Genomic DNA, 27,129 nt, shown 5'->3' with positions numbered 1-27,129 from the left:
TCTCTGGTTTTCTTCAGTCCCCTTTCTCTTTGTTCTTTGGATTGGATCATCTGTCTTCCTCTACCTTTAAGTTCAGTGATTTTTCTGCTGTCTCGAAGGCTGTTGTTGAGCTCATTTAGGGAATTTTTTTTGAGTTATACACTTTAACTCCACAATCTCCATTTGGTTAACTTTCATAGTTTCTGTTTCTCTGTTGAGGTCTCCCTGTTTGTTCAGTCATTGTCATCTTACTTTATTTTAATCTTTGCAAATGGTTTCTGTTAATTCTCTGATCGTACTCCTTGCAGCTCCTCTGAAGTCTTTGTCCTCTAAATCCCACCTGTGGGCCCATTCAGAGTGAGCGTGTACTGACTCTTCTTTTTCTGAACGTAGGTCCCGTTTTCCTGCTTCTCTGTCTGTGTTAGAGCAGATGTGGTACAACCATACATTAAAAAGTGGAAGGAGCCCTGGCTGCTGTGGCTCGCTTGGTTGGAGCATCGTCTGGTAAAGGTCACGGGTTCGATTTCCTGTCAGGGCACATCCCCGGGTGGCGGGTTTGGCCCCTAGTCGGGGTGCGTACAGGAGGCAATGTTTCTCTCCCTTTCTCCCTTCCTTTCCCTCTAAAAAAAAAAAAAATAGAAGGAGAATGTTGATAGTGTATGCAGAAGAAAAGTTTTTCGACTTTCCAGAAATCGTAACGGTGGTGATATTATTAGTGTTGCTGTTCTGGAACATTTTGTGTAACACAGAATAGAGAAAATGAGTGCTTACGGAATGCTGTAATTCTGTTATCCCCTCTGTCCTTGAGAGCCAATCCTCTTGGTATGGGAGAAAGGCAAAAGAGACTTAAGATAGAAAAACTCTGAATTCCTGAATCGGAATGATGGTATCGGGAATATCAGTGTGAAGTGATTGGTATCTGAGTGTCTGTACATGTACATATGAAGGCACACGTCTGTGAACACATACAGAGCGGCAAAAGTCGGGTTACTGTTGTGAGTACACAAAACAGTGTATTCTTATATTGTTATTTCTTAATTATAGTATTGCTTTCCATACAAACAACGGTGAACCTACTTCTGCCCTACCCTGTATACACGTGTGTGTGTGTGAGAGAGAGAGAGAGGGAGAGAGAGAGGAGAGGAAGAGAGAGAGGAGAAGGGGGAGAGAGGGGGTGGACGGGGAGGGAGGCCTGACTCAGTGGCACTGACTGTCCCTGGCGCCTAGACTGTGGTCCTGAAGACCCCTCTTTCAATGAAAGAAACCTCGGTCCAGCTCCGGAGTAGGAAGTACACGAGATGAGCCTGGAACCCCTTTGCATACCAGACTGCAAGGAAACTACCAAAGATTTCCAGGGTCACGTTAAAAGAATTCAGGCCAACTATGGGACAATTTGAATTTCAAGAAGGGCAAAAAGTGCAACAGACTCATTGAATACGTTTAAATTCATCAGTTGTGTCTTAGTATCCAGCAAAGTAAATAAAAAGAACCAAGTATGTATCCTCCTTTGCTGTATGAACTAGAAAACCAAATAGTAAACGAAAACACCTCCCTCTGAAATGATTCCAGCCCATACATGAAAATGCAGCGGAAGAACCAGCGTGTTACCATTCCGTTAACGCGCAGTGAGTTGATGTGTCTAACCACGGAGCATCGAGGGCTGCCAACGCGGGACCAAGGGAGTGGTCCCCAGGCGCGACGTGCCTCCTGACGGATGCGCACGCCACCGGCGGAGCCCGGCAACGGGACGGAACCTGACGTGGCCACTCCCCCAAACCCAGCTGCCACCTTCGAGAGAGAGATACAGAGGCCGGAGGGCTGTGCCGGGCTGCACCACGGCTGCGCACTTTTCCAGCCCGCGGGGAGCTCTCCAGGTCCAACAGCTCGGCCTCTTTAACCGGCAGATTCTAAGGAAAAGAAAGAGGTAGAAAGGGAACCTGCAGATTCAACGAGATTTCAGCGGGCTGGGGCATGGCCTGGAGCTAGTTCGTGTCTCAGTAGGAGCTGCTGATGGGGGGCTGACGTTTCCTGAGCCATGACGGTGCCTCACGGGACCCTCGCTGCAGCCCTGCGGGCCCAGGGGCCCGGCTGGGTCTTCTCACTCTGCCCTCGCACGTGAGCGCCCGGACTCTGGCTGGAAGGAGCCGGACGTCGTGGGCGACTCTCTGGATGAGAGATTAAAATGACTTTTAGTGTATGTTGTGGGCTTGTTAGTAGATGTCAGCTCGTGTGGATGGCTTGGAGGGGCCTGGCCGTAGCTCCTTCCCCCAAACAAATGAAGCACTCGCCCCACAGATCCGTTCGCCCTGCTCCTGTGCCGAGCAAAGCTTTTTTGTGTGGATGGCGCAGAGGTACAGTCGAGCTCACCGAGGGACCGGCTGTGCATTTTCGCTGGGAAGGGCCGAAATGAAAGCAGCCAGGATGAAAGAATTTGACTGAGAAGCTTGTCCTAACACAAGCTTGTGCACACACCCGTTTCCCTGTTGTCAGCACTTGGTCAGTCTGGCACCCTGTCTGCTGTCCCTCTGTCCTCCACCCCCACTGGCAGGGGCTGCAGGGGCCAGGGGTCCCTCCTTCCTTCAGAGCCCCTGCGGGGTGGCCCGTCTGGCCCTCCGGCTCCCGCCTTCTCTTGCTGCGACCCTGCCCCCGCGATGCTTCTGTGTGGAGTCACGGGGGTTAGTCACAGTTTCCAGCTCGTCCGCAGGCCCCTGCGTGACAGGGTCGTCTTCCGCTTTTGTGGGCGCCGGACTCGGGGCCTGTGCTCAGGCGCCAGCTCTTCTCTTTGGGGGCCGTAGGGCGGTCCCGGGCGTGCTAGATCACTTCTCCGAGCCTTGTTGCTTCCCCACTCATAAAGCTGCTTGTTAGCCGAGAGGAAAACTTTGACCTAGCACGTAACAGAAAACAGTTCTGATGTTGCACTCTTTTCCGCCAAACCACAGATGCACACGCACACCAGTGGCTGCTTTTGGTCTTCTGCCCAGCAGATGTTCATCTGTGGGGTGGGGGGCCAGATGGCGGGTGGTGGGAGGCCGCGGACGGTCGGGCAGTGGGACGTTTGGCATCGTATTGTGCGCCGGGCCAGCAGCTTTCCAGGCGTCCTGTTGCTCGGGCGTCGGGGGCAGGCATCGGTCCCCCCGCCCCCCCGCGCCGTGCAGGCGAGGGCACAGGCTCAGTGGGGTGAGGCCCTCTGCCACGTTCCCACGTGTCTCACTTTCCGTTCTCCCTTCCTCCTCCTCTTCTCACCTTTACTCTCAACCTTTGCCCCTTTCTTCTTTTTATCCCCAACTCACAGCTCTTTTCCGGGCCCCAGCGCGTTATCTGCCAGCCTGACTCACGAGAATGCGTGAGAATCCCAAACGGCACCGTGCTCCCTCCAGCCAGGCAATAACACTGCTTTATTTCCCCGCAGACAGTGTTGGAGGCTTCTATTTACCGGCTTACCAGCCAGGCCTCTCCTTTCCCGACTGGGTGGCCTGGTTTGGAGCAGGACCCCGCTGGCACCCCCACCCTGGGGGCTGCCCCACTCCCGGCCCCCTCCCAGCCTCTCCTCGCCCACGCCTGCTGCCGGCTCGGCCCCTGAAGCCGTTTGGACCTGTGACCCCTGCGTTTAAAGGTCTTCAAACGGATGACAACAACAAACAAGTCCCCTGGACATTTTCAGGCATAGTTTGTGAAATGTCGTCCCCAGAAGTAGTTTTGGAAATGCACTTCTGTTCTCTGCTGATTGAAATGGAAGAGAACATTGTGCTCTTACCCTCGCACTTGACCCTCAGCTCAAGGGCTGTGGTTCGTGCGGAAGGACTGTCCTCCCCTTGCTGTCCTTTCTGCCTGTCTCCCTCCCCACAGCCCAGTTGGCCAGACACACGGGACAGTCGGAAGTCCTTTCGTCTACGTGACATCGCTGCTACGAACCGATTAATTTGGAGCCGTCGTGGCAGCAGACCACCCCTCCCTCCTAGACTGTCTTCCTTCCACGGGATCGTTGGCTTTTAAAATGCGTGTTGAACTGGCCTGGTGCTCACCCTGGTCCGTGTAGTTCTCTGATCACGAGGCGGGTCACTCGGGGCCCTGGCCTCACACTGCCTGTGCCCGTCTCCCAGCCTGGGCTGGGTCCGGAGTGGACGTGCTCCTCGGTGGAAGTGAGTTATGTTGGTGCTTAGCTTTCCCTCTCCAGCTCTGCGTCACACTCTCCTAACACCTCGGCTGTCCGGCCACCCAAACCACCAATCCGAGCCACTGAAACCACGCCAGTGGCTCAGCCACCCAAGTTCACATGTTCGAGTGTGGCCTGGCTATCGATGGACTCAGGGCAGTCTCCAGTGTCAGCTCTATTGACTGAGGCAGAACGGGAAGGACTCGGTGGCCAGCACCCTCGGTCCCTCTGCTCGTCAGTGTTGCATTCGGCCCCTGGGCCTGGGGCGGAGACCCCGCCCTCCTCCCCAAGGACACCGGCACTCTTGGGGGATGTCACCCCCATTTCCTGGGAGAAGGGCCACGGGGTCCCACGGAAGGAGCATTTTTCTATCCTCGCCTGACCCCAGGTGTCTTCTGTTACTGAGGACACGATGGGCTTTCAGGAAGTAGCAAAGCGAAGGAGTGGGTCCAACCGGGGACACCTTCTGTTTTTCCTTTAAAACTAAATGGCCCCAAAGAAGTAAAACAGACTTTCGTGTGCTGCAAACGGACTGGGAGATGGATTCCAGAATTCCAAAACCGAGCAATGGGAAAACTGTGTTGAGGACGATCGTAGTAACGACGGCAAACCCCGAGAAAACACTTACCACACGCATTAACTCACTGACGTCCGGCAACCAGTCTGTGAGGCGGGCACGACTGCTAGTGCCGCTTTACGGATGAGGAAACTGAGGCGCGGGCATGTTCCCCAAGACCAGCAGCTGGCGAGCCCGCGCCGTCGGGGCCCAGAGGCCCTGTCCGGTTTTCCCTCAGTGTGGGTCTGTAGACGGGGACGTGGGTTTCCGGGCGAATGCTCCGAAGGGCGGTCCTTCCTCATGTGCTGGGTCCTGGCCTCGTCTGTGGGAGACGTTGTGTTAGACTGAGGGGTCCGACTGGGCCCCACACTGTTGGGCTTCCAGGGTCCAGCCGAGCGTCACCCCAAGCCCACAAGGAGGCGTGCCTGTTGCCTGGCCCGCTGCCACCTCCCCTGCGCACAGTAGGCCGCCCCCCCCTCCCCCCGTGTGTTTTGTGGATGAGGATCGATACCCTCTGCCTCATTCCCGAAGGGCGGGCAGGAGGAAGGGCAGGAGGCTCCGTGAGCCTGTCTCGATCCTTCTTCCTTGGAGACCCGGGCTTTGGGCGAGCGGGAAGGCACAGGCTGAGGGCGAGCTGCCCTCGGACCCGAGCCCCTGGGGCCGTTTGTCCAGCTGTCATCCGTGGGCCTTCCACGTGCCACGTCGGAAGGACCCGTGAGCATGTCCCTGTCCGGCCCCCAGCAGGCTCTCGGTGCCTTTCTGGGCCCCAGCCTCTGCTGCCTGGGGCCAGGGCCTGCCCGTGCGCCGCCTGCCGCCGGCCGGCTGACCCCAGCGCCCGGTTCACTCGCCTTGTGTCACGAGGAAGCCTCCGCTGCTGAGGCAGTCCAAAAAAAATGTTGTTAAGCCTAGTACAACTCTCATTAGGTTTGCAACGACACTTCCGGAAGCTCTGCCCGCTTGTCCAGGTCCCAGAGTGGATGGTTGCCACCCCCTCCGTCACCATATCTAGGCTGCAGCTGGCTCGCCCCGCGGATCCGAGAGAGTCCTTGCTAACGAGGCCAAGGTTGTGGGTTTGATCCCTGGCCCCCGAGTGCAGCGAGCCATCTGTCTTCACAAATGCGTGTCACTGGATACGAGCGAGGAGTGTGTACGCAGGGAACAGGAGCCGGGACCCGTTCCGGGAAAAACAGCGCCCTGACGGCTGGCCAGAGGTGTCCTTTTGGACGGTGAAGGATGTCTCTCTCTTCTCCCACTTCCCAGGCCGGGGTGTCTGGTTCTCACTTCAGACTTTCGCAGAGAGATGATGCTAACGGTTATGTAAACGCAGGGGGAGCAGCTCCCAAGCTTGAGAACAAAGAGGGAAGGACCCAGAGGCGCGTGACAGACCCCTGTTTTTCTAGAGTTTTCTGTGGGGGCCATGTGCAGGATGCCGACGGGCCTATCTCCTGCTGCAAGACTCATCTGCTTTCCTTGTTGCCTTGGTGATTGAGGAAAGTCTTCTCAGCAAAGAGAACGGGAGAGGGATTTCAGAACATAAGGCTGGGCTCACTCTCTTCTTTTGGGGGCTGGTGCACAGCTTACCAAGTGTCGCCGGGTGCCTGGCTGGCTCTGTGAGGCGGTTGGGGCGTGGAGGGGCGGGTGCAGAGCGGGCCCGTGCTCCCGGGAGGGTCACGGTTCGGTGGGAGGACAGACGCCAACACAGAACTCAGTGTGTTGAGGGCCCCGTGGGCTCCGAGTCCAGGCAGACGGGTGGGCAGCAGGCGGGACGAGTGTCTCCGTCTTCCTGGGGAAGCTGGGAAGGGTTCCCGAGGGTAGCCTTTGACCCCGGTCTCGAAGGATGGCTTCAAGTTCCTTTGGAAACTTCCCCTGAAATGCTCCCCTGAGACGTCTGGACAATCCTCGTTATCCACGTGGCTGCCTGGGAGCTGTCGGGCCCGGCCAGCCCAGGGCCGCCGTCACCTGGTACAGGTGGCACCCGTGCTGCAAAGCCACCGAGGACACAGGAGCTGTATTCCGTTTCAGCGGGTGCTTGGCTGGACTGCCTGCCAGTCACATGTAGCGAGAGAGGAGGGGACGAGAACAGGTGAGAAATGCATCCCCTTGTGCTCTTGGTTCCCGTGCTCCTAAGTAGTTCTGAATGTCACTCACTGCATGAATGCCGACGGGGTCCTCTCCGTGTGCCAGCCTCTGTCTGAGGGACTTGGGACACGCCAGTGAGCGAAACGAGGAGCGTGGTCCTCGGGGCACTTATGTCCTTGCGGGGGACGTGAGACCATCTGAGCCCCCTGAGGCAAGGGTGGCGGCCTTGGTTCACCAGGGTCTCCTCGGGGGCAGGCCCGGGACTTGATACCATAATCATGCAAAAAGCCAGAGGATTTCTTCGCTCCAAGAGACCTATTGTGTTGACGTGTTCTGTCATTGACCTTCAGTTATAAAGTTCTCCATCACAGAGAAGGGGAAAAAGTACTGAACATACTCTGAGGGTACTTTTTTCTTACTACCTGGGGAGAAGACATCCAGCACAAAAAGTATTTTACTCGCTTCAGAACGCTGAGTCTGCATACCAGTGACAGCTGATCCTGAAATGCACTGCTGGCCTGGGCCAACGTCTGAGGCCAGAGATACCCCGGAAGGATAAGTTAAGGGGAAGAATTGCATTTTCCCACCATACTCCCAAGAAACAAAATGAGAAAGCGCAAAACTCTGTCTGGAGCTGGCCGTTGAAGCCGCCACCCATCGGGAGGTGCCCGGGTTCTCGGTCTCTGAGTTCGCCACTTCGCGTCGGATCTGGGAGCTCTGGCTTCCTTCCCACGTGCACTTCCCCCTTGGCGTGCCGGCACAGGAGCCCGGGGGAGAGTGTTCGGGAGCTGAGGCCATGGTTCAGAGTCGTGGGACAGAGCCAGGCCCCTCCGTGGGCTTGTACGTAGAGTGTGAATGGCAGGGTCCAGGGGGCCAGAGGCCAGCTGCGTGCTGGCGAGTGCTGGCGAGTGGTGTCCTCCCAGGTCCACGGGAAGTCGTGCTTTCGCACTGGCCTCAGGGCCAGCAGACCAGCCCTGGGAGGGAGAGATACAGAAGGAGGCGGATGAAACCTGGCGGGAGAGGGAGGAGCGAAGACAGAGTGGAGGTGGGTCGAGGGGGAAGAAGGATGTGCTGCCGTGGCGAGTGAGTGGGCGTTCCTGCCGGAGACGCAGCGGCAGCGGGTTGCCTGGGTCCGCGCAGAGCAAGGCAGGGACCCTGGCCTGAGCGCTCCCTGCTGGGACGGGGGCAGGCAGCCATGTCGGACGGACGGGGGAAGCGGGATTTCACCTGGTTGTCAGGTTGAACGGCCGGCTGGTGCTCAGGGACTGGCTGGCCATTTCTCCTCGGTCACGGCTGAGCTGTTTGGGAACCGTTCGGCGCGGACAGACATGCACCCAGCTCAGGAAGCTGGCCGAAGCAAGGGGCAGGAGGTGAACCCCGAGTTCTGACAGCTTGCCCAAGCACCCGCTGCTCATTCTGAGAACAGTTTACCGCAATGAATGCTGACATCATGCCACTCTGCCAGGGGCGATGAAATGGAATAAACGACCTCATGTCAAGGGTCCTTGGAAACCCTCAAAACCCGGGAGACCCCGCGGCTCTCTTATCTTCGTTTCGGAGGGGGCATTTTAAGCAACAGTTCCTTCCAGATAGTTGATAGATCTCAGGATTTTCAGAATAAACTAATAGTTCCGAGACATGAAAGCAGTTGCATGGCTTTTGTTTATTCCCCTCAAACTGGGTTATTTCATAGCATTTAGAATGCAATTCTTGCAAGTTAATTTCCCTTTCTGTTCCTTTCTATCATGACACTCCATCCAGATTTTAAAAAGTTTTTTATGCTGCCGTCAACAGTGAAAGTGCTTGGTTAAATAAAATTATGTGTCTAAAAAATGTGTGAATGGTGTAGGTGTCGATGAGACTTGTATGTTTTTGTGTTGGGGATACTCTTCATTTTTCACATATTTAAAATGCACAGTGTTTCACCTTCAGTTCCTCCTTCCTCCCGCTGTCACATGGATATGTGGTTGGACAGCCAGCCCTGCGGCCGTCCCCACGGGCCCTGTGACCAGCCTGGCGCCCGGTCTGCCGAGACAGGCCTTCTCGGTTACTGGGGACCCTTTGTTTACAAGCACGGTGCCTCCCAGTTTGTGGGGGAATTTGATTCTGAATGCTAACTCTCTCCAGAAATAAACTAGAAATGGTTCGAGGAAAAACTTGTATCTGCTTCCAAGGTAATGTCGTTGCTTTGGGAATACGCCCTCAGTTGCGGCTGGCTTTGCGTTCGGATGTGTGGGCATCCCTTCTGTCCCGGAGACTTCCCCCCGTCGTCCACCAGAGGGCCCCGGTCCTGCACGGGAGAAGCCGCCCGGCGCCTTTGAGGGGAGGTGAATTCTTCTGTCGTTTCTCTTTAAGGTAGCAGAGGCATTAGGCTCGGACACTGGACCGCTTTACCTGGGCCAGCGGATTTTCTTTTCTAGTTGTGAGCTCATTCCTAGGAGTTTCTCATTAACTGTGATCACTGGAATGCATGCAATTTGTACTATGTGTATATATTAAGTAATTTGCATATTAATGATACAGAACAGAGACCTGCGCCCTTGCGTTCCTGTCTTGTTCTTTCTCCTAGAGCTGCACTTCCGCTTGGGAACTTACATTTCTTTTGCCCAGGAAGGTGACGGAGCTCCCGGCTCGCCCTCTTGCTCGGTCTGGGAACCTGAGCAAGCCGTGTCACTTCTGTGCCCCAAGCGCTGGCCTGTGTTAGGTCGTTTACAGCTAGAATATTCTGTGCTTCTGCACCTGGATTAGTAACTCCTTCCGCAAGGAGGGCACTTTCTGAATGGCCACATCCTATCTTGGAGCCCCCCCCGCCCCTTGAGCCGCAGGATTTAGATTTGAAACTGCCCGTTCAAACCCCAGCTTCCATCCCTTGAAACCTGGGCCTCTCCGGTCACGCCGCCTCCACCCCACCCGTGTCGTACAGGTCGGAGTGCCGTTCCTGCCGCACACCACACATCGAGGGAGCTCAGTCTGTGACTCCGGAACAAAATTAGACCGCTCCGTCCTGCCATCCATTTGTTAGCTGTCACTGCTTCCTTCCCCCCTCGCTGCTTAAGAGCACCGAGCCTCCATCCAGAGCAAATGTGCTTTGTTGCCTGAGAACCGGGTCCCATAAAAACCAGTGAAGGGAAAAGCAAAGCAGATTGCATGTCCCACGGCCTGTTCCCTAATTTTTATTCACGTCGCTGTTAGATTTCCTTTAGCGCTGCCTGGTGTCCTGAGCACAAGCTTCTCTTTTTATGCCGGTCGTAAAGCTCTCTGATCTGCCACCACCTGATACGTGTGGGTGAGAGGAATAGGGGAGTACTTGTGTACCTGTGCCAATAAACGCTTACCTAGGTTCTGGGGCTGTTCTTGTGAATGAGCGCTCCGGGATGTCGTGCCGGCATAAGAGACGAATTAATAGCCCTTGCGAGTGTTTGTAACATACAGAACCCGCATTCAGTTTGATTTAATACCTTTGTGCAACTTAAAATGTCATCCAAGAAGAGAGCCAAATGCCTAGAGCACCTGCCACAGCCTGCAGGGCTGGCTGACAGGTTTGCACCGGCTGACCCGCTCCGCGGCGCTCGGGAAAGATGAGCTGTGTTCTAATGAGCAGGTTATAAATATCCTCGAGTTATGTCATAGGTGGTGGCAGCGCTTGATGTACAGGGGCCGGCGCGGAAGTGCCGCCCGCCGGCTGAGCCGCTGGCTTTCGGGGAGGACAAGCGGGGCCTGGGTGTGTTGACCAGGATGTTACCAGAGAGTCACCTGTCCCTGAGCGAGATGTGTCAGCAAACACGTCTCTGTGGGGTGGGCGGGGCAGCAAGATGAGAGGTGTCCCGAGCACAGCCGGGCAGCTCAGGTTCCGTGTTCGTACAGTTGCTGGCAGAAGGGACCTTCGACCCTTGCTTCTCTGCAGGGCTGGGGTGGGTGGGGAGGGGTGGATTGGTGGATTTGTGGGGCGGTGATTTGTGGTCTCAAAGATGGGAGGGTTGCTTGGTGGAGCCCCTCACTTTTCACGCCTTTGATCTCCGTCCTGCCCATAAAAGTTACACGTCACAAGAGGCCTTTCCCCACGTTGCATGCAGTGCCTTGTGGATATTCCTCTTCCCCTTTGGCCAGAAAAGACAGATTCGGCGCCACTGAGCAGAGCAGGAAGACTCCTAAGCCACTGTAGGGGCGAAGCTAGACTCTTGCACGATATCTTGCTTTGGGGGCCAGAGCGGGGGACCTCAGAATTGAGTTTCCAACTTTTGTTTTCTTGAGAAAATTTGGTTGTGGAAGCAGAAAGATCCATCAGCCCCAGGTCAAATTTTTCAGATTTGAACAAAGACGGACAGATGCATTCAGAATAATTGTTTGCTTAAAATCTGGCCAACAGCTTTTATGTAGACAAAATGCATGGAGCTATGTGTACAAAATATTTGATACGAATGTGCAGCAGATGGAAACCCTGTCAATTCTGTGTGCACGCAGGAACCTGACGAGAGGGGTCGGGAGATTCAGAGAGCTCCTCAGAGCGGTCGAAACGAGGACCACCCAAAACCTGCGGATGGTAAGTGTGATTAATGATTCGATTGAGGAAGTGTTCTTTCTCTTTCTCTTTCTCAGTCTCTCTCTCATGTATATTATTTAGATAAAGTTTACAGCCCTGGCTGGTGTGGCTCAGTGGATTGAGTGCTGGCCTGCAAACCAAAGGGTCGCTGGTTTGATTCCCAATCAAGGCACATGCCTGGGTTGCAGGCCAGGTCCCCAGTAGGGGGCGCACAAGAGGCAACCATGCATTGATGTTTCCCTCTCCTTCTCCCTTCCCCTCTCTAAAAATAAATAAACAAGATCTTTTAAAAAAGATATAGTTTAAATACCATACAATTCACCCATATGCAGTCAGGGTTTTTTAGTTCATGTACCGGTTTGTTCAGCCATCACTAGCATTTAATTCAAAACATGTTGTCACCCTGAAAAAAAACTCCACACCCATTAGTACTCAGTCTTCATTCCCCCCATACCCAGCCCCCGGCAATCATTGATCTACTTTCTGTCTCTATGGATCTGCCTGTTTGGGATGTTTCCTGTACATGGAATTAGACCATATGTGTTCCTTTTGTGACTGGCTTCCTTTACTTTGGATTATGTTTTTGAGGTTCATCCATGTTGTAGCCTGTACCAGTATTTCTCTCACTTTTATTACTACCTAATAATATTCCATTGTATGGATGTAACACATTTCACTTATCTATTCATTAGCTGGCGGACACTTGGGTTGTTCCACTTTTTGGCTATTACGAATAATGCTTACACAAGCATTGTGAACATCCTTGCACAAGCCCTTACGTGGATTCGTGCGTTCACTGTTCCTGGGCGTGCACCCAGGAGTGGGACCGCTGGGTCCTACAGTAACTCTGTTTTTAACGTTTGGAGGGATCGCCAGACTGCTTTCCACAGCCGTTGCACCATTTTACATTCTCACCAGAAGTTACAAAGATGCAGTTTTTTCTCATCCTTGACAGCATTTGTTATTATCTGCCTTTTCAGCGGTAGCCATCCTAGTGGGTGTGAGGTCTGATCGTGGTTTTGGTTTACCTTCCCCTGATGGCTGCCGATGCTGGGCATCTTCGCAGTTGCCGCTCAGTGGTGCTCTCCACAGAACTACCGGAAATGAGTCCTGTGAGGGGGCTGGAATGTAAGCCCTCCCGGATGAGTCATACACACCCAAACAGAGCAAAGCAGACCAGACCCTGGGCAGTGCCTCGTTGTCCAACTAATGGTACTCACTGTGAAACTTAGGAGGGAAATATAAAATCCAGTTAAATAAACTAGTTGATCATCAGCTTGGCTCTCCTGTTGAGCTGAGTTCTCCCTCTTCCCCTCTAAGCCTTTCCCTTTCCCTTTCCCTTCTGGGGGGGGCGGGGCATTCCTTAATCACGTCTTCCTAGCTGGCCCTTCAGAGCCACAGCCAGCGCGTGCACGTGTGGGTGAAGGCCTGGTGCTGGCTGGGAGCAGGCAGAGCCACCTTCCACCGTTGATGCAGCCGCCCCATGTAAGACTGCGGTGTCTCTTGTCATTGCTGCCGTGGCCCTCCCTTTCTCATGGGTCCTTTGAGTGCTGTGGGGCAGCGTGCGGTTGGGCAAGGCAAGCGCTTGTCACGGAACACGAGGCTGTACCTGCCTTCTGGCGCGTCCGGAGTTTTAATTGCAGACGTACGACTCGGGGCCAGATGGCTGAGCCACAGGCTTTCCTGGAATATGGGGAAGGGTGGTGAGAGAAGATGGATTTCACACACAACACACACACACACACACACACACACACACAGCCCACTTGGTCTTCAGTATTTATTTACATTTTGATGTGATTTATAGGGGCCTTAAGAAGTTCAAACAAATTGAAATTCTTATCCATATCTTGCAAAATATGGATAAAAATTGTTGCCTTTTTCCTGAAATTGATCTACTTCCAACATTCCGTACAACTTTTCAACTGCTCAGTAAGAACAGCGTCTTCCAAGCGCTGGAAGCACAATGTAAGTAACTGATGGTACGAGGTCTGTCCAGAAAACGTCCAGCCACTGTTAATATAATGAGTGACAGTCTGCATGCCATCTGTGTAACCTGGCAGCTGAGGAAAGCGGACTGGAATGCACACGCATGAACAATGACAACCTCACTGTACTAGTCAGTGGGGACAGTAGACACCACTGAGGGAGCATGTGTACTGTGTGGCCGTCGCATTCAAAATGACTGAGGGAGTAGAGCAATGAATCTGTATTACATTTTGCATTAAGCTTGACTATTCCTCCACGGAAACTATTTGGATGATTCAGAAGGCTGCAGCTATGGGCAGTTGGTGATTGGCAGCTTCATCAGACAACGTGCCTGCTCACGCATCACGTCTCGTGCAGAGTTTTTTGACAAAGCATCAAATCACCTGGGTGACTCAGCCCCCCTACAGCCCAGATTTGGCACCCTGTGACTTCTGGCTTTTCCCAAAACTAAAATCACCTTTGAAAGGGAAGAGATTTTAGACCATTGATGAGATTCAGGAAAATACCATGGGGCAGCTGATGGTGACTGGGAGAACTGTGTGAGGTCCCAAGGTGCCCACTTTGAAGGGGACTGAGGCGTCATTGTCCTGTGTACAGTGTTTCTTATACCTTGTCTCTTCTTCAGGGAATGTCTCTGTTTTTCATGGAACATGGCTGGATACCTTCTGGACAGACCTCGTACTGGCAAATGTTCTTATAATTATTTTAAAAGCAGATTGAAAAAGCCAGGCTTTCAAAATTGCTTAAATACGGATCACTTGTTCATACTGTTGACACTCAGAAATATGTACTGATTCATTAAGGAAATGGATGCTTTTTTCTCATTAAAAGGAATGAGTGTATTGAAGACACTGCAGGGACCTGCCTGCTGCTTTCTCCAGTGTTATTTTTCAGAAGTAGAGAGTATCTCTCATGATAAGGTTTATGGTTTTTAAATCAATGCATTTGCACTTGTAAAAATCCTGTAAGGTAGGATTCTGAATAGATACACCTTAGGAGGGAAGACAGGTTTCTTTGACATTTTCATTCTTTTTTCTGAGAATTGGAGTGAAGAGGCTCCTTCGGTCCGGGTGGCCTGGGGCCGCCCCGGACCTTCTCAGCCGGTGCCTGGCCGGTGCCACCATGGGGGCAGCAGACCTTTGATCTGGGGTGGCAGTCCTCACCTGACCTAAGTTACACCGTTTTTAGTCCTTGGAGTGCTCAACACGTACAGTATGGGGCAAAAACGTAGGTTTACAGTTGTGTGTATAGAAAATGATAAGTAGTTCATCAATGATTACACAAGAATAAACTGTGTTTCGGGTACTCACAGCTGCAAACCTACGTTTGTGCCCCATCCCCACCCCCAGCACGTGCGCGCGCACACACACACACACACACACACGCATACACACGCATCCCTGTGCCTGATTCAGAAAGGGCAGCCGGGGCGTTCTGGGGCAACCCTGGGGAACCTGATGGCGTTCCCACGGCAATCCTCTGCCCACCCACCTTGAGAAGCACTTTCCAGGTCTTATTTACAGGGCTCTGGGCTCCCCCTGGGTACCAGAAAGCTGCTCCAGCGAGCGCCACTCCTCTCAGACGGTGTTTTCGTCGTCTTACCATATGATTCTTTTCAAATTGGCCAATAATTGCAAATTTGTGATACTCTTATGCAATGGAAAAGTTGCTTTGTCCAACTCAGTCTGGTGTGAGCCTGTGGCAGAGAAGGGTTTAAAAGTACACCCAGAGCAGCCTCTCTCCTGGGTAAATGCTCCAAAGAACTGGAAGCAGGCGTTCAAACAAAAACTTGGGCGTGAACGGTCGCGGCCGCACTGTTCGCAGCAGCCAGAAGACGGACACAGTCCAGTGTCCGTCAGCCGATGGCCGGATAAGCAGAATGTGGCACACCTGTGCAACGGGCAGCACTTGGCCACGGCGAGGAGGGAGGTGCTGACGCCTGCTGCAGCGTGGATGCGCTTCGGAAACACAAGGCCACACAGTGTGTGGTTCCATTTACAGGAAGAGACCCCAGACAGCCAGATCCACAGAGACAGAGAGCAGGGTAGTTGTTCCCAGGGTCTGGAAGGGCGAGCCATGGGCAGTGACCACGTAAGAGGGGTTGGGGCTTCCCTTGGGGGTGGTGAGCATGTTCTGGAACTAGACAGTGCTAATGATTGCCCACCGTGTGAATGTGCTAGATGCCGTAGGCGTGTGCACTTTACATGATGAAAGCAGTGGACTTCGTGTCGGGTGAATTTCACTACAGTTTAAGATGCGTACAAAAAGTGCATTTCATGACCAAGTTTGTACATAAAATGTTGAGTCTTCTTTGGGGCCCCCTTTGCTCCTTTCTTTCCTTTAATTCTAAATTCATTTAATAGTTACCAGCAGTTTTGAAACATTTAAACTGCCACCTAAATGAAACCTTAGTGTAAAAATTAAAAGGTATGTCAGGTACTGGTGGTCTCGCTGATAATTTCTCCTATTTAATCTTCCTTCCTGAACCTCATGTCAGCTTTCAACGAATGCAAGCAAGCATCCTGTGTAACCGGTGGGGTGCTGATGAGGCGATGCCTTTATAACGTGCGCTCACATCAAAGCCTCATTTGAAGAGTCTCTCTGGAAGGTTAATGCCCTGAGGGAAAATGATTTCATCGATCACGTGCTGTCTGCTAGTGGACAAGCACACCAACTGTGCAGGGCAGAAAGTTTTATCATTTTAGAATCCCTCCATATCCAGAAAATGAAGGTCCTCATTCAGGTTTTCACTTTTAACATTTTTCCCTTGAACACTTTTTTCCCCTCAGCTCTCGTGAGTGGAGGTAATTTCTGCCAGTTGACGCTTGCAGCAGAAGTCATTAGCTTCTATGACTGCAGCGAGATCGAAATGGAGCTCTAACGGAAGGTTCAGGAAGACAACTCAGGACTCGTTTAGGTCCTGGAAATTGTGTTCTTGTGAGATCTTTACAGATGGCTCAGTTGGGGATGATAGGAGTGATTTAATTTCACATTTTTATAGACAGTGGGTCTTACTTGAGAATAATCAAGAAAATTTGCCTTTACACAGAGATCCTCAGGAACCACTAAGCTAGTGATTGGGTTGTTTTAAGAGATCTCACTTGGATGAAAGAGATCTCACTTGGATGAAAGGCTAGCGAAGTTCTCTCCTGGAGCGCATTTGTTTAAAAAGGCTGCTTCTCAGAGAAGAACAGCACTCTCACCGGGGGGACCTGCTGGTCAAAGTTTCCTTCTGCCACCTCTGGACGATGCGGGGCGGCCACGGCCACCTGAGGTGCAGGTGCAGGGTTCTGCTTTCATGGGGGGTCCTTCCTTCCTTCCTTCCTTCCTTTCTTCCTTCCTTCCTCTCTCTCTCTCTCTTTTTCCCTCCCTCCCTTTCTTCCTCCTCCCTCCCTTCCTTCCTTCCTTTCTTTCTTTCTCTTTCTTTTCTTTTCTTTTCTTTTCTTTCTTTCTTTCTTTCTTTCTTTCTTTCTTTCTTTCTTTCTTTCTTTCTTTTCTTTCTTTCTCTTTCTTCCTTTCTTTCCTTTCCCCTCCCTTCCTTCCTTTCTTCCTTCTCTTTTTGTTTTACCTTTCCTCTTTTTTGTCACTGGAAATGCACTGACATGCATCAATCCATAGAACACTCCTTGGTGGATGCCACACACCCCTCCCCCAGGCATCACACACGGGCCAGTCCCGGGCAGTGGAGTTACAGGGTTTGAAGAAGCACAGGAGCCTGCATCTAACTCAGGAGAAAAGCGGTGCCCGTCCAGCTCTGAAAAAAGGTCTTTCTTTCCTGGCTGGCATAGCTCAGTGGATTGAGTGCGGGCTGCGAACCAAAGTGTCGCAGGTTTGATTCCCAGCCAGGGCACATGCCTGGGTTGCAGCCATGGCCCCCAGCAACCGCACACTGATGTTTCTCTCTCTCTCTTTCTCCCTCCCTTCCCTCTCTAAAAATAAATAAATAAAAATCTTTTTTTTTTTTAAAAAAAAGGTCTTTCTTGATCAGCAGCCACACTCCCCACTTGGCCTTCTATGCTGCACAAGGCCCAGGGTCCCCGAGAACAGGGCTCCCGGGTGCCGAGTTCCAGAGTGGGGCCGTCCGTGTAGGACGGTGCCCGTGGCACTCCATGAAGGAAGGTGTCCTAAAGCTACACTGGACATCATCTTATCATCAGCAAAGAGGTTTTCTTCAGGGACTACATCACCTAGGTTGAGTCCTGGCCTTTTTTGGGGCCAAGTTTGGGCTTTGGCAGACATCATTTGGGAGGTGATGAAAGTATTTGCAGCTCACCTGTTATTTATAAGGGCTTCTGGGAAACAGCTGAATTCAAGTTTCAGTTGTTTCGGGCGTCAAACACGTTTAGTGTTCCGGAGTGCAACGGAGGACGGTGACGTCCGAAGGGCACGGACTTGTGTTTTAAAATCGTTCACGTCTTAGCGTATCACGCCTTTTTTTCTTTTTTTGCCATCAACTGATATAATTTCATCCAAAAAATCTAACTGTGAGCCTTGGCAGCACGCAGAGCGCAAAGTGACGACTGAGAAACCCTCATCAGGTGAGTGCGTGGGTGAGTGAGCGAGTGAACGGACGGGGCGGCCCCCACTCACGGCTGTGCCTTTGCCCCCACCCTGTGCCCCCAGACCATCGCGAGGCAGCTGGCGGAGATCCTGCTGCGGGGCATGTGCGAGCAGAGCTACTGGAACCCCCTGGAGGACCCGCCGTGCCAGTCGCCTCTGGACGACCCTCTCCGGAAGGGAGCGAACTCAAAAACCTACACCCTCACTCGGAAAGCCCGCGTCTACTCAGGAGAGAAGTATGAGAGTCGATGTCCTCATCAGTAGGGGTCAGGAGGTGGGAGGGGGACTTGGGGAGAATTCAAGGACAAGTAGAAGTTCAAGGGAAGGTGCTGTTTTCCCCTGAAAGGAAGCCAGAGGAACAACCTCGTTTACCAACTTAGGAGAGATACCTCGTCACTTCTCACACTTCCAGTAAGAATCTGTGCACTGGGGGGCGGGGCCTTTTGGAGTAGGAGAAGGCTCTCATCTCAGCCGTCACTATCGGTCTGTGGGATTCTCAGTCCATTTACGAGAAGAGCCGCAGCCTCATAGTAATTCAGCAGCCAGTGGCAAAGCTCTTTGTAAGCCAGAGTGCACCTTTTTTCTTTCCTTCAATTCCCTGGCCCTTTTCCTTAAAAAAAAAAAAAAAAAATGTTTTAAACTCAATTAGCTATAGGAGAGAGAATTAAATAATGTGCAAGTGTTTGGAAGGCAATGTCTCTTTAGAACTCCTTGGTTATTTTAGGCTTTAAATTCAGGACTCGATTAGCTGTGAGGAAAAAACAGACCAAGGTGGTCTCAGGAGGGGTCTTCCCGGTACGTCACCTGCAAAGAGAGATTCGTTTTGCTTCTTTCATTCCGACCTGGAAGCCTTTCAGTTCATTTCCCCCCCTAATGGCCCTGACTGGGACCTCCAGGACAGTGCTGACTACAAGTGACAAGAGCGGACATCCTCAGGCTGTACCCTAGGGAGGGCAAAGCAGCCGGTCTCTCCGCGAAGTGGGATGTTGGCCGTGGGTTTTCCTAGACGTCCTTTGTCAGGTGCAGGGAGGTCCCTGCTATTACTGGTCTCAGTGTTTTGTTTTGTTTTTATCATGAAAGGGTGTTTAAGTTCATCAAGTGCCTTTTCTGCATCTATTGAGATACTCGTGTGGGTTTTGTCCTTTATTCTCTTGATGTGATGTATTAAATTAATTGATTTTCTGAGGTTAAGCCAACCTTGCGTTTTCAGGTGAATCCCACTTGTCATGGTACATACTCTTTTTTATGTAAAGCCAGGCTTGACCTGCTAATATTGTTGAGGACTTTCGCATCAATGTTCACAAAATATATTGCTCTGTAGTTTTCCTGCGAGGTCTTTGTCTGGTTTTGGTATTAGGGTAACACTGGTCTCACAGAATGAGTTGGGGAATATTCCTTTGTCTTCTACTTTTTGAAAGAGTTTGTGGAGAATTGATATTAATTGTTTTTAAAATGTGGTAGAGTTCACCAGTGAAGCTGTCTGTTCCTGCACTTTGGTTCATGGGAAGATTTTCGTTACTTCTTTAATCTCTTTACTTGTTATAAGTCTATTCAGACTTTCTATTTCTTCTTGGGTCAGTTCTGGGAGTTTTTGTCTTTCTAGAACTTTGCGCATTTCATCTAAATTATCTAATTTGCTGGTATACAATTATGCACAGTATTGCCTTATAATTTTTTCTATTTCTGTAACGTTGGTGCAGTGAAGTCCTCTCTTGCATTCCTCATTTTATAATTTGAGTCTCCTCTCTCTTTTTAGGTCTTTGTAGCTAAAAACGTCTGTCACATTTTATGGATCTTTTTGAAGAACCAACTTTTGGTTGTGTTGATTTTTTGTGTGTGTGTATCTACTCTGTATTTCATTAAGTCCCTTTATCACCGTCAATTTTTAACTTTCTAGTTTTGCATGTTCACAGTCCTACTTCTGGCTTATTAGTAAAGAGAGAAAACCTGTTGGGTTATACCTGGCGTGGGGCTTCAGTATACCCCAGGAAGGACTATCTGGTCAGTCAGTTCTCTCTGGCAAAACAAAAACAAATAACCATTGTCAACAATCCAATCGAGTACAAAGCAGACCTGAGGGGGCAGGGCCCTTCCAGCTGCAGCACACCACAACGACCACCCAGAAGAATCGGTGATAATAGAGTACAACTGAAGAGCAAGCTCTCCCAGGAAGTCCCACTCCCTGTCACCGGTGCCTGGATGTGAACCGGAAACAGGATGCTCATTCTCTCCCCATCTTGGATCTTGAAAAGAAATGAAATGTTGGCCATCCTAGAGAGAAAAGAGGGGAGGAGTCACATGCCGTGGGTCTCTGTACTTCCTTTCTGCTAGGTCTTTCTGTGAAAAATGTTATGGACTTTTGTTCCCTTATTTTTTTAAGTAAGCTTTTCATGGACACATACTTTGAGAAAAACACACAAATCAAAAGTATAAAACATGGCAACTGGTAGTCAGGATGCTCACAGAAATTGCTAAGTGTAGTTGCAAGATGGAGGAAGAAGTGAAGGCTGTGCAAAGTGAAATAAGGCAAAATGTACAGGGAACCAACAGTGAAGGGAAGGAAACTAGGACTCAGATCAGTGATTTGGAGCAGAAGGAAGAAGTAAACATTCAACCAGAACAGAATGAAGAAACAGGAATTCAAAAAAATGAGGAGAGGCTTAGGAACCTCCAGAATAACTTTAAATTTTCCAACATCCAAATCACAGGGGTGCCAAGAAGGAGAGGAAGAAGAGCAAGAAATTGAAAACTTACCTGAAAACACAGTAAAGGAGAACTTCCCCAATCTAACAAAGGAAATAGACTTCCAGGAAGTCCAGGAAGCCCCCAGAGAGTTCCAAAGAAGTTGGACCCAAGGAAGCACACACCAAGGCACATCATAATTACATTACCCAAGATTAAAGAGAATCTTAAAAGCAGCAAGAGGAAAGGAGACAGTTATCCACAAAGGAGTGCCCATAAAACTATCAGCTGATTTCTCAAAAGAAACCTCACAGGCAAGAAGGGGCTGGAAAGAAGTATTCCAAGTCATGGAAGGCAAGGACCTACATCCAAGATTACTCTATCCAGCAAAGCTATCATTTAGAATGAAAGGGCAGATAAAGTGCTTCCCAGATAAGGTCAAGTTAAAAGAGTTCATCATCACCAAGCCCTCATTATATGAAATATTAAAGAGACTTATCTAAGAAAAAGAAGATGATCAAACATATGAACAGTAAAATGACAACAAACTCACAACTATCAGCAACAGAGCCTAAAAAAAAAACAACCAAAAATAAAAATGAACTAAGCAAACAACTAGAACAGAAACAGATTCACAGAAATAGAGACCACATGGATGGTCATCAGTGGGGAGGGGAGGGGGAAGAATGGGGGAAAAGGTACAGAGAATAAGAACCATAAATGATAGGTACAAAATAGACAGGGGGAGGTTAAGAATAGTATGGGAAATGGAGAAGCCAAAGAACGTATATGTACAACCCATGGACATGAACTAAGGTGGGGTTGGGGAAGACTGGTGGGAGGGGAATAAAAGGAAGAAAAAAAATGGGACAGCTATAATAGCATAATCAATAAATTACTTTTAAAAAGTATACAATATGATGAAGTTTCACCAAGCAAACACATGCATGGGATTAGCATTCGGATCAAGAAGCAGACGTCGCCGGACCCCCAAGAGCCCTCTCGGCGCCCTCTCCCGACGCCCACCCCGCCCACCCCCACCCAACAGAGGCCCGGCCCTGACTGCCAGCACGATGGTTAGCCTGGCCCACTTTTGACATTTGTAGAAACGGAATCATACGTTAACAACTTTTTGCTTCACTTCTTTTGTCTAACATGTTTGAGAGATTTGCCTACATTTTTGCAAGTAGTAAGAATCTGTTTTCGTCGCTGCATAGTATTCCATCACAGGACTACAGTCCAGCGTGTTGCCCTAGTGGACATGTGATGGGCTTTCAAGTTGTTTCTCACGTGGTGCCAGCAGGAAGAGTGCTGTGAGCGTCCGCACACGTGTGTTGGTGCACACGCATGTGCGTGTCCGTCAGGCGTGTTTCCCGTTCCTTGTCTTCCTCCTCGTAAACAGCATGTGAGGTGCCTTAGGTCATAAAAGGCATGTTTGCCTTCAAAATCAGCACAGAATAAAGACTGTGATTAAAAGCCACTCTCGTGCCAGGAAGCGCATGATGAGAAGATTTATGGAAAGCCAGCAGCGCTAAACGTTCTGTGGGCCGAGGAGGAGGAAGCGATGGTTGTGGAGCGCTAACTCTGGGTGCGAACCTCCCGGTCGCCGGTGCAGCGGTCTGGGGTAGAACAAAGACGCCATGCAGAGTGCAGAGGTGCAGGACAACAGGTCAGGAGAGCTCCGTGACGGCGGAGCGAAGCTGGGTGCATGGCCAGCTATGCCTCGGTGGCCACTCTCTGCTCAGTCAGCTCCAGCGCTCACAGCCCAGCTGCGTGCGCGCGCGCGTCCTTGTGGGGAGGCCTGTCCCCTCGGCCGGGGCACGGAAGCCCCTGTGCAAGGCGGAGAGCTCTGTAGGATTCGTCCAGCCCAGCCATGGCACAACTCTGCAGACGGGGGCTGATCTAAGCCAGGGGCCTTTTTCCCTTTGTCTTGGGCGGATTGCGACCAAATGTGCAGACCAACAAGGCGGAGAGTTATGTACAGGCCTGGGTCCTCTTCAGATTGGACCAGCCCACCCCTCATAGTCCGGAGGCTCTCTCAGCGCTCAGTTCGAACCCTCCCCTTCTCTCGGAACTCTCGTCCTTCCCCACAGACCCGGGACTGGCAGGCAGGTTTTCTGCCTGCGCGTGTTCAACAAACAGTGCGACTTGGGGAAGAGCTGGGGCCGCAGCCTTCGTCGGCACTGATCCTTCAGCTCCCGTCTGGCTGGCCGTGGGTCAGAGGCTGCACTTCTCCGGGAATTCCCTAGTGGTGGCCTAGCCAGGCTCATTGAAACGATAAAGACACCATCACGGGCCTTGGAGCTGATGTTGTCATTATTTACAAGTGGACTTTCCTGTGGGTGAGAGGTGCTCAAGGCCCTCCTTGCACCTAGGCAGAGTCTGCTTTGACTCCTGGATGGTGCCCTTGACCTTAGGACATCCAGCTGGTCATTGGCTGTACAACAGCTAAAGGTGACAGAGAGGAAATGCGGGTTGGGAAAAGTGGGATTGATTTCGTTTGTGCTATTGCTTCCACCACCTACAGTGATGTTCTCACGTGTCAGGAAAGAATTTAAGAAAGGGCCGTTACTATCTGAGAGCCTCGGCAAGATCAGGGTTGCTGTTTATAAATGACGGTCCTCGCCCTGGCTCCCCGTGTCTTCTGTAGCATCAGAAAACGTGCTGGTCAGTCCATCCAGAGTATGAAAAGGAGCACCTTCCCCGAAGCTCAGCCCTCGAGCTGGCCCCGTGGCCGGGATGGGACTGCAGCCCTCCCTTCCTGCGTCCTGCGCTGCCGCCTCCTCCGCCAGCCCCCAGTGCCGCTCACGGGAGCTTGTCCTCACTGCCCGCTGGTCCCCGTCTTCTCCCTGTCCCTTTGCCTCCCCGGCCCGCCCTTCACTCAGCTTGCTCTGGGTCAGGGACCCAGTTTTCCAACCCCACAAAGCTGAGGGCTGAGCACCCTGGGCCCCCACCTGAGTGCTTGGGCCCCCACGAGGGGAATGTCACAAAAGGGAAGTCCCCAACTTCAACTTGGAGCCCTGAGCTCCCTACTCCCCTGAATAGGGAAGAGGGAAGGAATGGCCAGAAATGGATCCAGAGAATCAGTGATTACTGAGGGGGCATGCCAGTGTGTAGTTTTTTCAGGCATGTCTCTTAAAACTACCCCTTCTCCTCCCCACCCGCACCTCTCCCTGCCAGCCCCAAGAGCTTCGCAGAGCTCCTGAGTCTCCTCTTACCTGGAGGGGAAGAGGAAGTGGAATTAAAATCAATGTGCTACCAGCTAGCAGCTCTGGTGAAAATAACACAGCTTTGCATTGAAGCAGTCTGGATGGCTCTGATGGAATTGGGAGATTATCCATGGACTGAATTGGCTTGTTTTAAATCCCAGTGAATATGGGCGCGCTCTCTCTCTCTCTCTTCAAGTAGTCTGGACCATGCGGGTCTGGCTAGCCATGAAAAACATGGTTAATGGTCCTATTTTCTTGTAAGGTCCCAATTGCATGTACACACAAGCCAGGATATTGGGAAATGATGGCTGGGTGGGCACACTCACACATACACACACACATGCACACGCACACACCATTGATTCAAAGCCTGTAGGCTCTGTTTGTGAATTGAAGGGGAAAGAAGTGTCCCATCCTTCTCAAAACCAGATCCGCTCAGGCTGCCTCTTTAAGGAAGTTGCTGCTGATTCCAGAGTCTGACTCCTCGCATACAGGTCGGCCTTCTCCTAGGACTGTAGCCCTTGGAGAGCAGCAGGAAGAACTCCACAGGCAGTTTTCTTTCCTCCGGGGAAGTCACAGAGTTGTCAAGGGAGCACCAGGCACTGGGCTTTTTCTGTCTTGCTTTTCATGGTCCTTGGATACAATGTCACAGTTGCCAGCACTTCGAAGAGAGCAAGTATTTATAATAATTTGGAAAACTTTTTTTTTTTGCCATTTTGGGGAGAAATCATTTCCTCTCTTGAATGGAGTGATTGCAGTATTACCGCTGGGAAGGCATAAATTCAGTGTTTACGTAGCCCTCTCCGAAACGTCCAGGAGGCTCCTGCGAGCAGGTTCGTTTTCATCGCACTCCTCTCCCACGGCATGAGACAGGGTTGAGTCTGGCCCAACTGGTGAAAACACAGCTCGACTCAAAGGATTCCGCGGCTTCGGAACAGGGAAAAACCGCTGTGTTTTAAAATGCTTAAAGCATATAAAGAATGGCTATTTGGGTTGTGTTTAGTTTTTATTGTCCTCTAAGCCTGAGCGACACTGAGCTTAAAAAAAAAATCCAAAATGCTAGAATTCAGCCAAATTCCATCAAATTGATGAATACGACAACTAGCTCTTGCTACCCCGTAAGAAACGTGCGGTCAAGGAAGATAGCTCTGGACATTCTGACGGCATTCTAGAAACTCCTCAAACTCTGAAACTGCTTCCACTCTCTCATCTGAAGCACAAGGTGAGCTGTGCCAGTTAACAAGAAAGAAGTAAGAAGAGTCCTGTTGGCCCAAATGTCTGCGCCCTCCACCTCCATAGCAGGTTTAGGGGGAAGCTGGTATTGTTGAGATAGCGTCAGTTAATAGCAATCTGAATCTCTGCCTCTGTCATAAGCATGCATGTTATTTGGGCTTTTAAATTGGTTTTCACAGTTTTACTTCACTCTGTTGCCTGGTATTAAGATGCACAGTCAGAATGTATACATTCTATAGAGTCCCATAGAAATAAGCCAGCTAATTTAAGTGTTTAGGCCACAGACTACTTCTCATTGAAGCTTGTAGCATTTTGTTCTGCTCAAGTACTTTGTGTCATTTTGAAATTGCCGTATATCAAAGTCGATTTTCTTTATACAGCATTTTTTGTCCTCAAGAAAATACTGAAGAAGCCCTGTTACTACTGCTGATTAGTGAATCTATGGTAAGTAGATGCGTTTTTCCTCTTTCTTTCCCCTGTTGCTCTGGTCCCTTGTTTATGTGGCTGCTCCATCAGTCTAACGACTCTTTTCCCTGGGAGGAAGATAGGGGGCTCCCCAGGTGGGAAAAAACAGTAGAGGTTTAAAAGGAGGGGTGTTTCTTGGTTCCCGGACTGGGTGGCATGTTCCTGGGTCACCCTGGAGCCGGGACAAGCTTCTCTTCCCTTAGCAGTCAGCAGGCATCTGAGTTTACTCCTTTATCCACCAAGCATTGCTGGACCACCAACACAGGTATGTGCCATAGGTAAACTACAGCCACAGTGGCCACCAAGGGACCTCACAAGGGAAAAGAGGCTCCCCCGTGGTACCCTTTACGAGCCTTCTCAATCTGCCTTGATGGGAGGGACAGGCTCAGGAGAAATCACCTGTGTGCGTGCACCTGTGGTGTGTGTGGCAGGAGCCAGATGGCATTGCCCCGACCTCGTACGCAGGTCCCTTTGCCAAGCCCCCGCCTGCTCCCCGGGCATTGCCCAGCCCAGGCCACATGGGTTCAGGGTTACCTGGCTCTGCTCCTGGGAGGGCATTTTTGCTGGGCCACTGCATTCCTCTAAAATGTTTTCTTCGTGTTTGGCCAGGATATCAAATTTAGGTCTAGAAACCCAGCATGTAATGGGCTTCTACTCTGTGTATCATTAGGCGTGACGGCCCTGCCTTGAAACTCTCAGGAGTGACAACTGTTACGGTGGCTCATACCTTGGCAGGTCAGCACGTGGCTCGGACGTGTGGGTGGCACAGGCGGCTGGGACCTGAAAGGGCCTAGAGGCCCTCGCGTCCATTCACACCTTTTTCACACGAGGAGCCTGAGGCCCCCGGCAGGCACAGGGGGTTCATCGTGCAGTGGTCTCCCGGGCAGATCGTACTGTCCCTCCCATGTCTCCCGCCACACCCGGCAGGCGGGAGGACAGAGGGGGAGAAAAAGGAGCCCTAAGAGAAGCCTGTCCCTTCTCGCCCCAGCACACGGTTTCAGTGGGGGCCTGAAACACCCTCCGGCGAGAGGGACTTAGAAACGGAGCGCGAGAAGAGCAAGCGCAGCCAAGAGGAGCAGAGCGAGCACGGTGCCGAGGGCGGGGGGCGGGGCCGGCGAGGTCAGGCCCGGAGCTGTTTACCGGGACGGGGCTGCTTGAGTTACCGCTGCTGTTACTGGCCTTCCCTCCTCCAAAGGAAACAGGTCGCCCCGTGGGCTCATCTTTCCCTGACTGTCAGCTGGTCACTTAGCATGGTGTCACTTACATTCTCGGTGCTGCCTGGCGTGCCCGGGGAAGGCGTGCGTGCGAGCGAGCGAGCCGGCCGGCACCGGCGCTCGGCGACTCCTCTGTCCCTCCGAGCGGGGCCCACCGCGCTCGGTCAGCAGGGCCCCACCGCGACAGCTCCCCGCGGCCTCCCCACCGACCTTCCCATGTGCACACCATGTACCCCTCGAAACTCAGCAATCACGTTCCCTTCAGGCGAGCCTGGCTGGTTACCTCATGAAAGTTCTGGAAGCGTGGTGACCATGCCTCTCAGATCCCTCAGACAGTGGCCTGAAGGTATTGAGTTCCGTCGTCAGGGCATGTGATCCCGTCTGGAGTTTGGAAACCTTGGCCCCTTCTCTGAACTGCAGTGTCGTGGACACAGTGGCCTCACCTCTCCTGCTCCTGCGCTGCAGTGATG

The 27,129-nt window shown here is 51.6% G+C and overlaps 1 protein-coding gene across 4 annotated transcripts in view; it reads left to right on the top strand.

Moving 5' to 3' along the window:
* The window catches only part of TTC7B (tetratricopeptide repeat domain 7B), a 211,185-nt gene that overhangs the window by 72,666 nt on the left and 111,390 nt on the right, over window positions 1-27,129 (top strand). For all 4 annotated transcript variants that reach the window (XM_045822944.1, XM_045822943.1, XM_045822942.1 and 1 more), the window contains exons 6-8: window positions 11,229-11,307; window positions 17,920-18,092; window positions 25,361-25,424. In XM_045822944.1, the coding sequence (XP_045678900.1) occupies window positions 11,229-11,307; window positions 17,920-18,092; window positions 25,361-25,424 (316 nt within the window). The remainder of the gene's footprint in view (window positions 1-11,228; window positions 11,308-17,919; window positions 18,093-25,360; window positions 25,425-27,129) is intronic.

The sequence above is a fragment of the Phyllostomus hastatus genome, unplaced genomic scaffold (assembly GCF_019186645.2).
Source record: "Phyllostomus hastatus isolate PE091 unplaced genomic scaffold, TTU_PhHast_1.1 phas_scaffold_501, whole genome shotgun sequence".
Classification (NCBI taxonomy): domain Eukaryota; kingdom Metazoa; phylum Chordata; class Mammalia; order Chiroptera; family Phyllostomidae; genus Phyllostomus; species Phyllostomus hastatus.
This window is presented reverse-complemented; position numbering and strand designations above follow the sequence as displayed.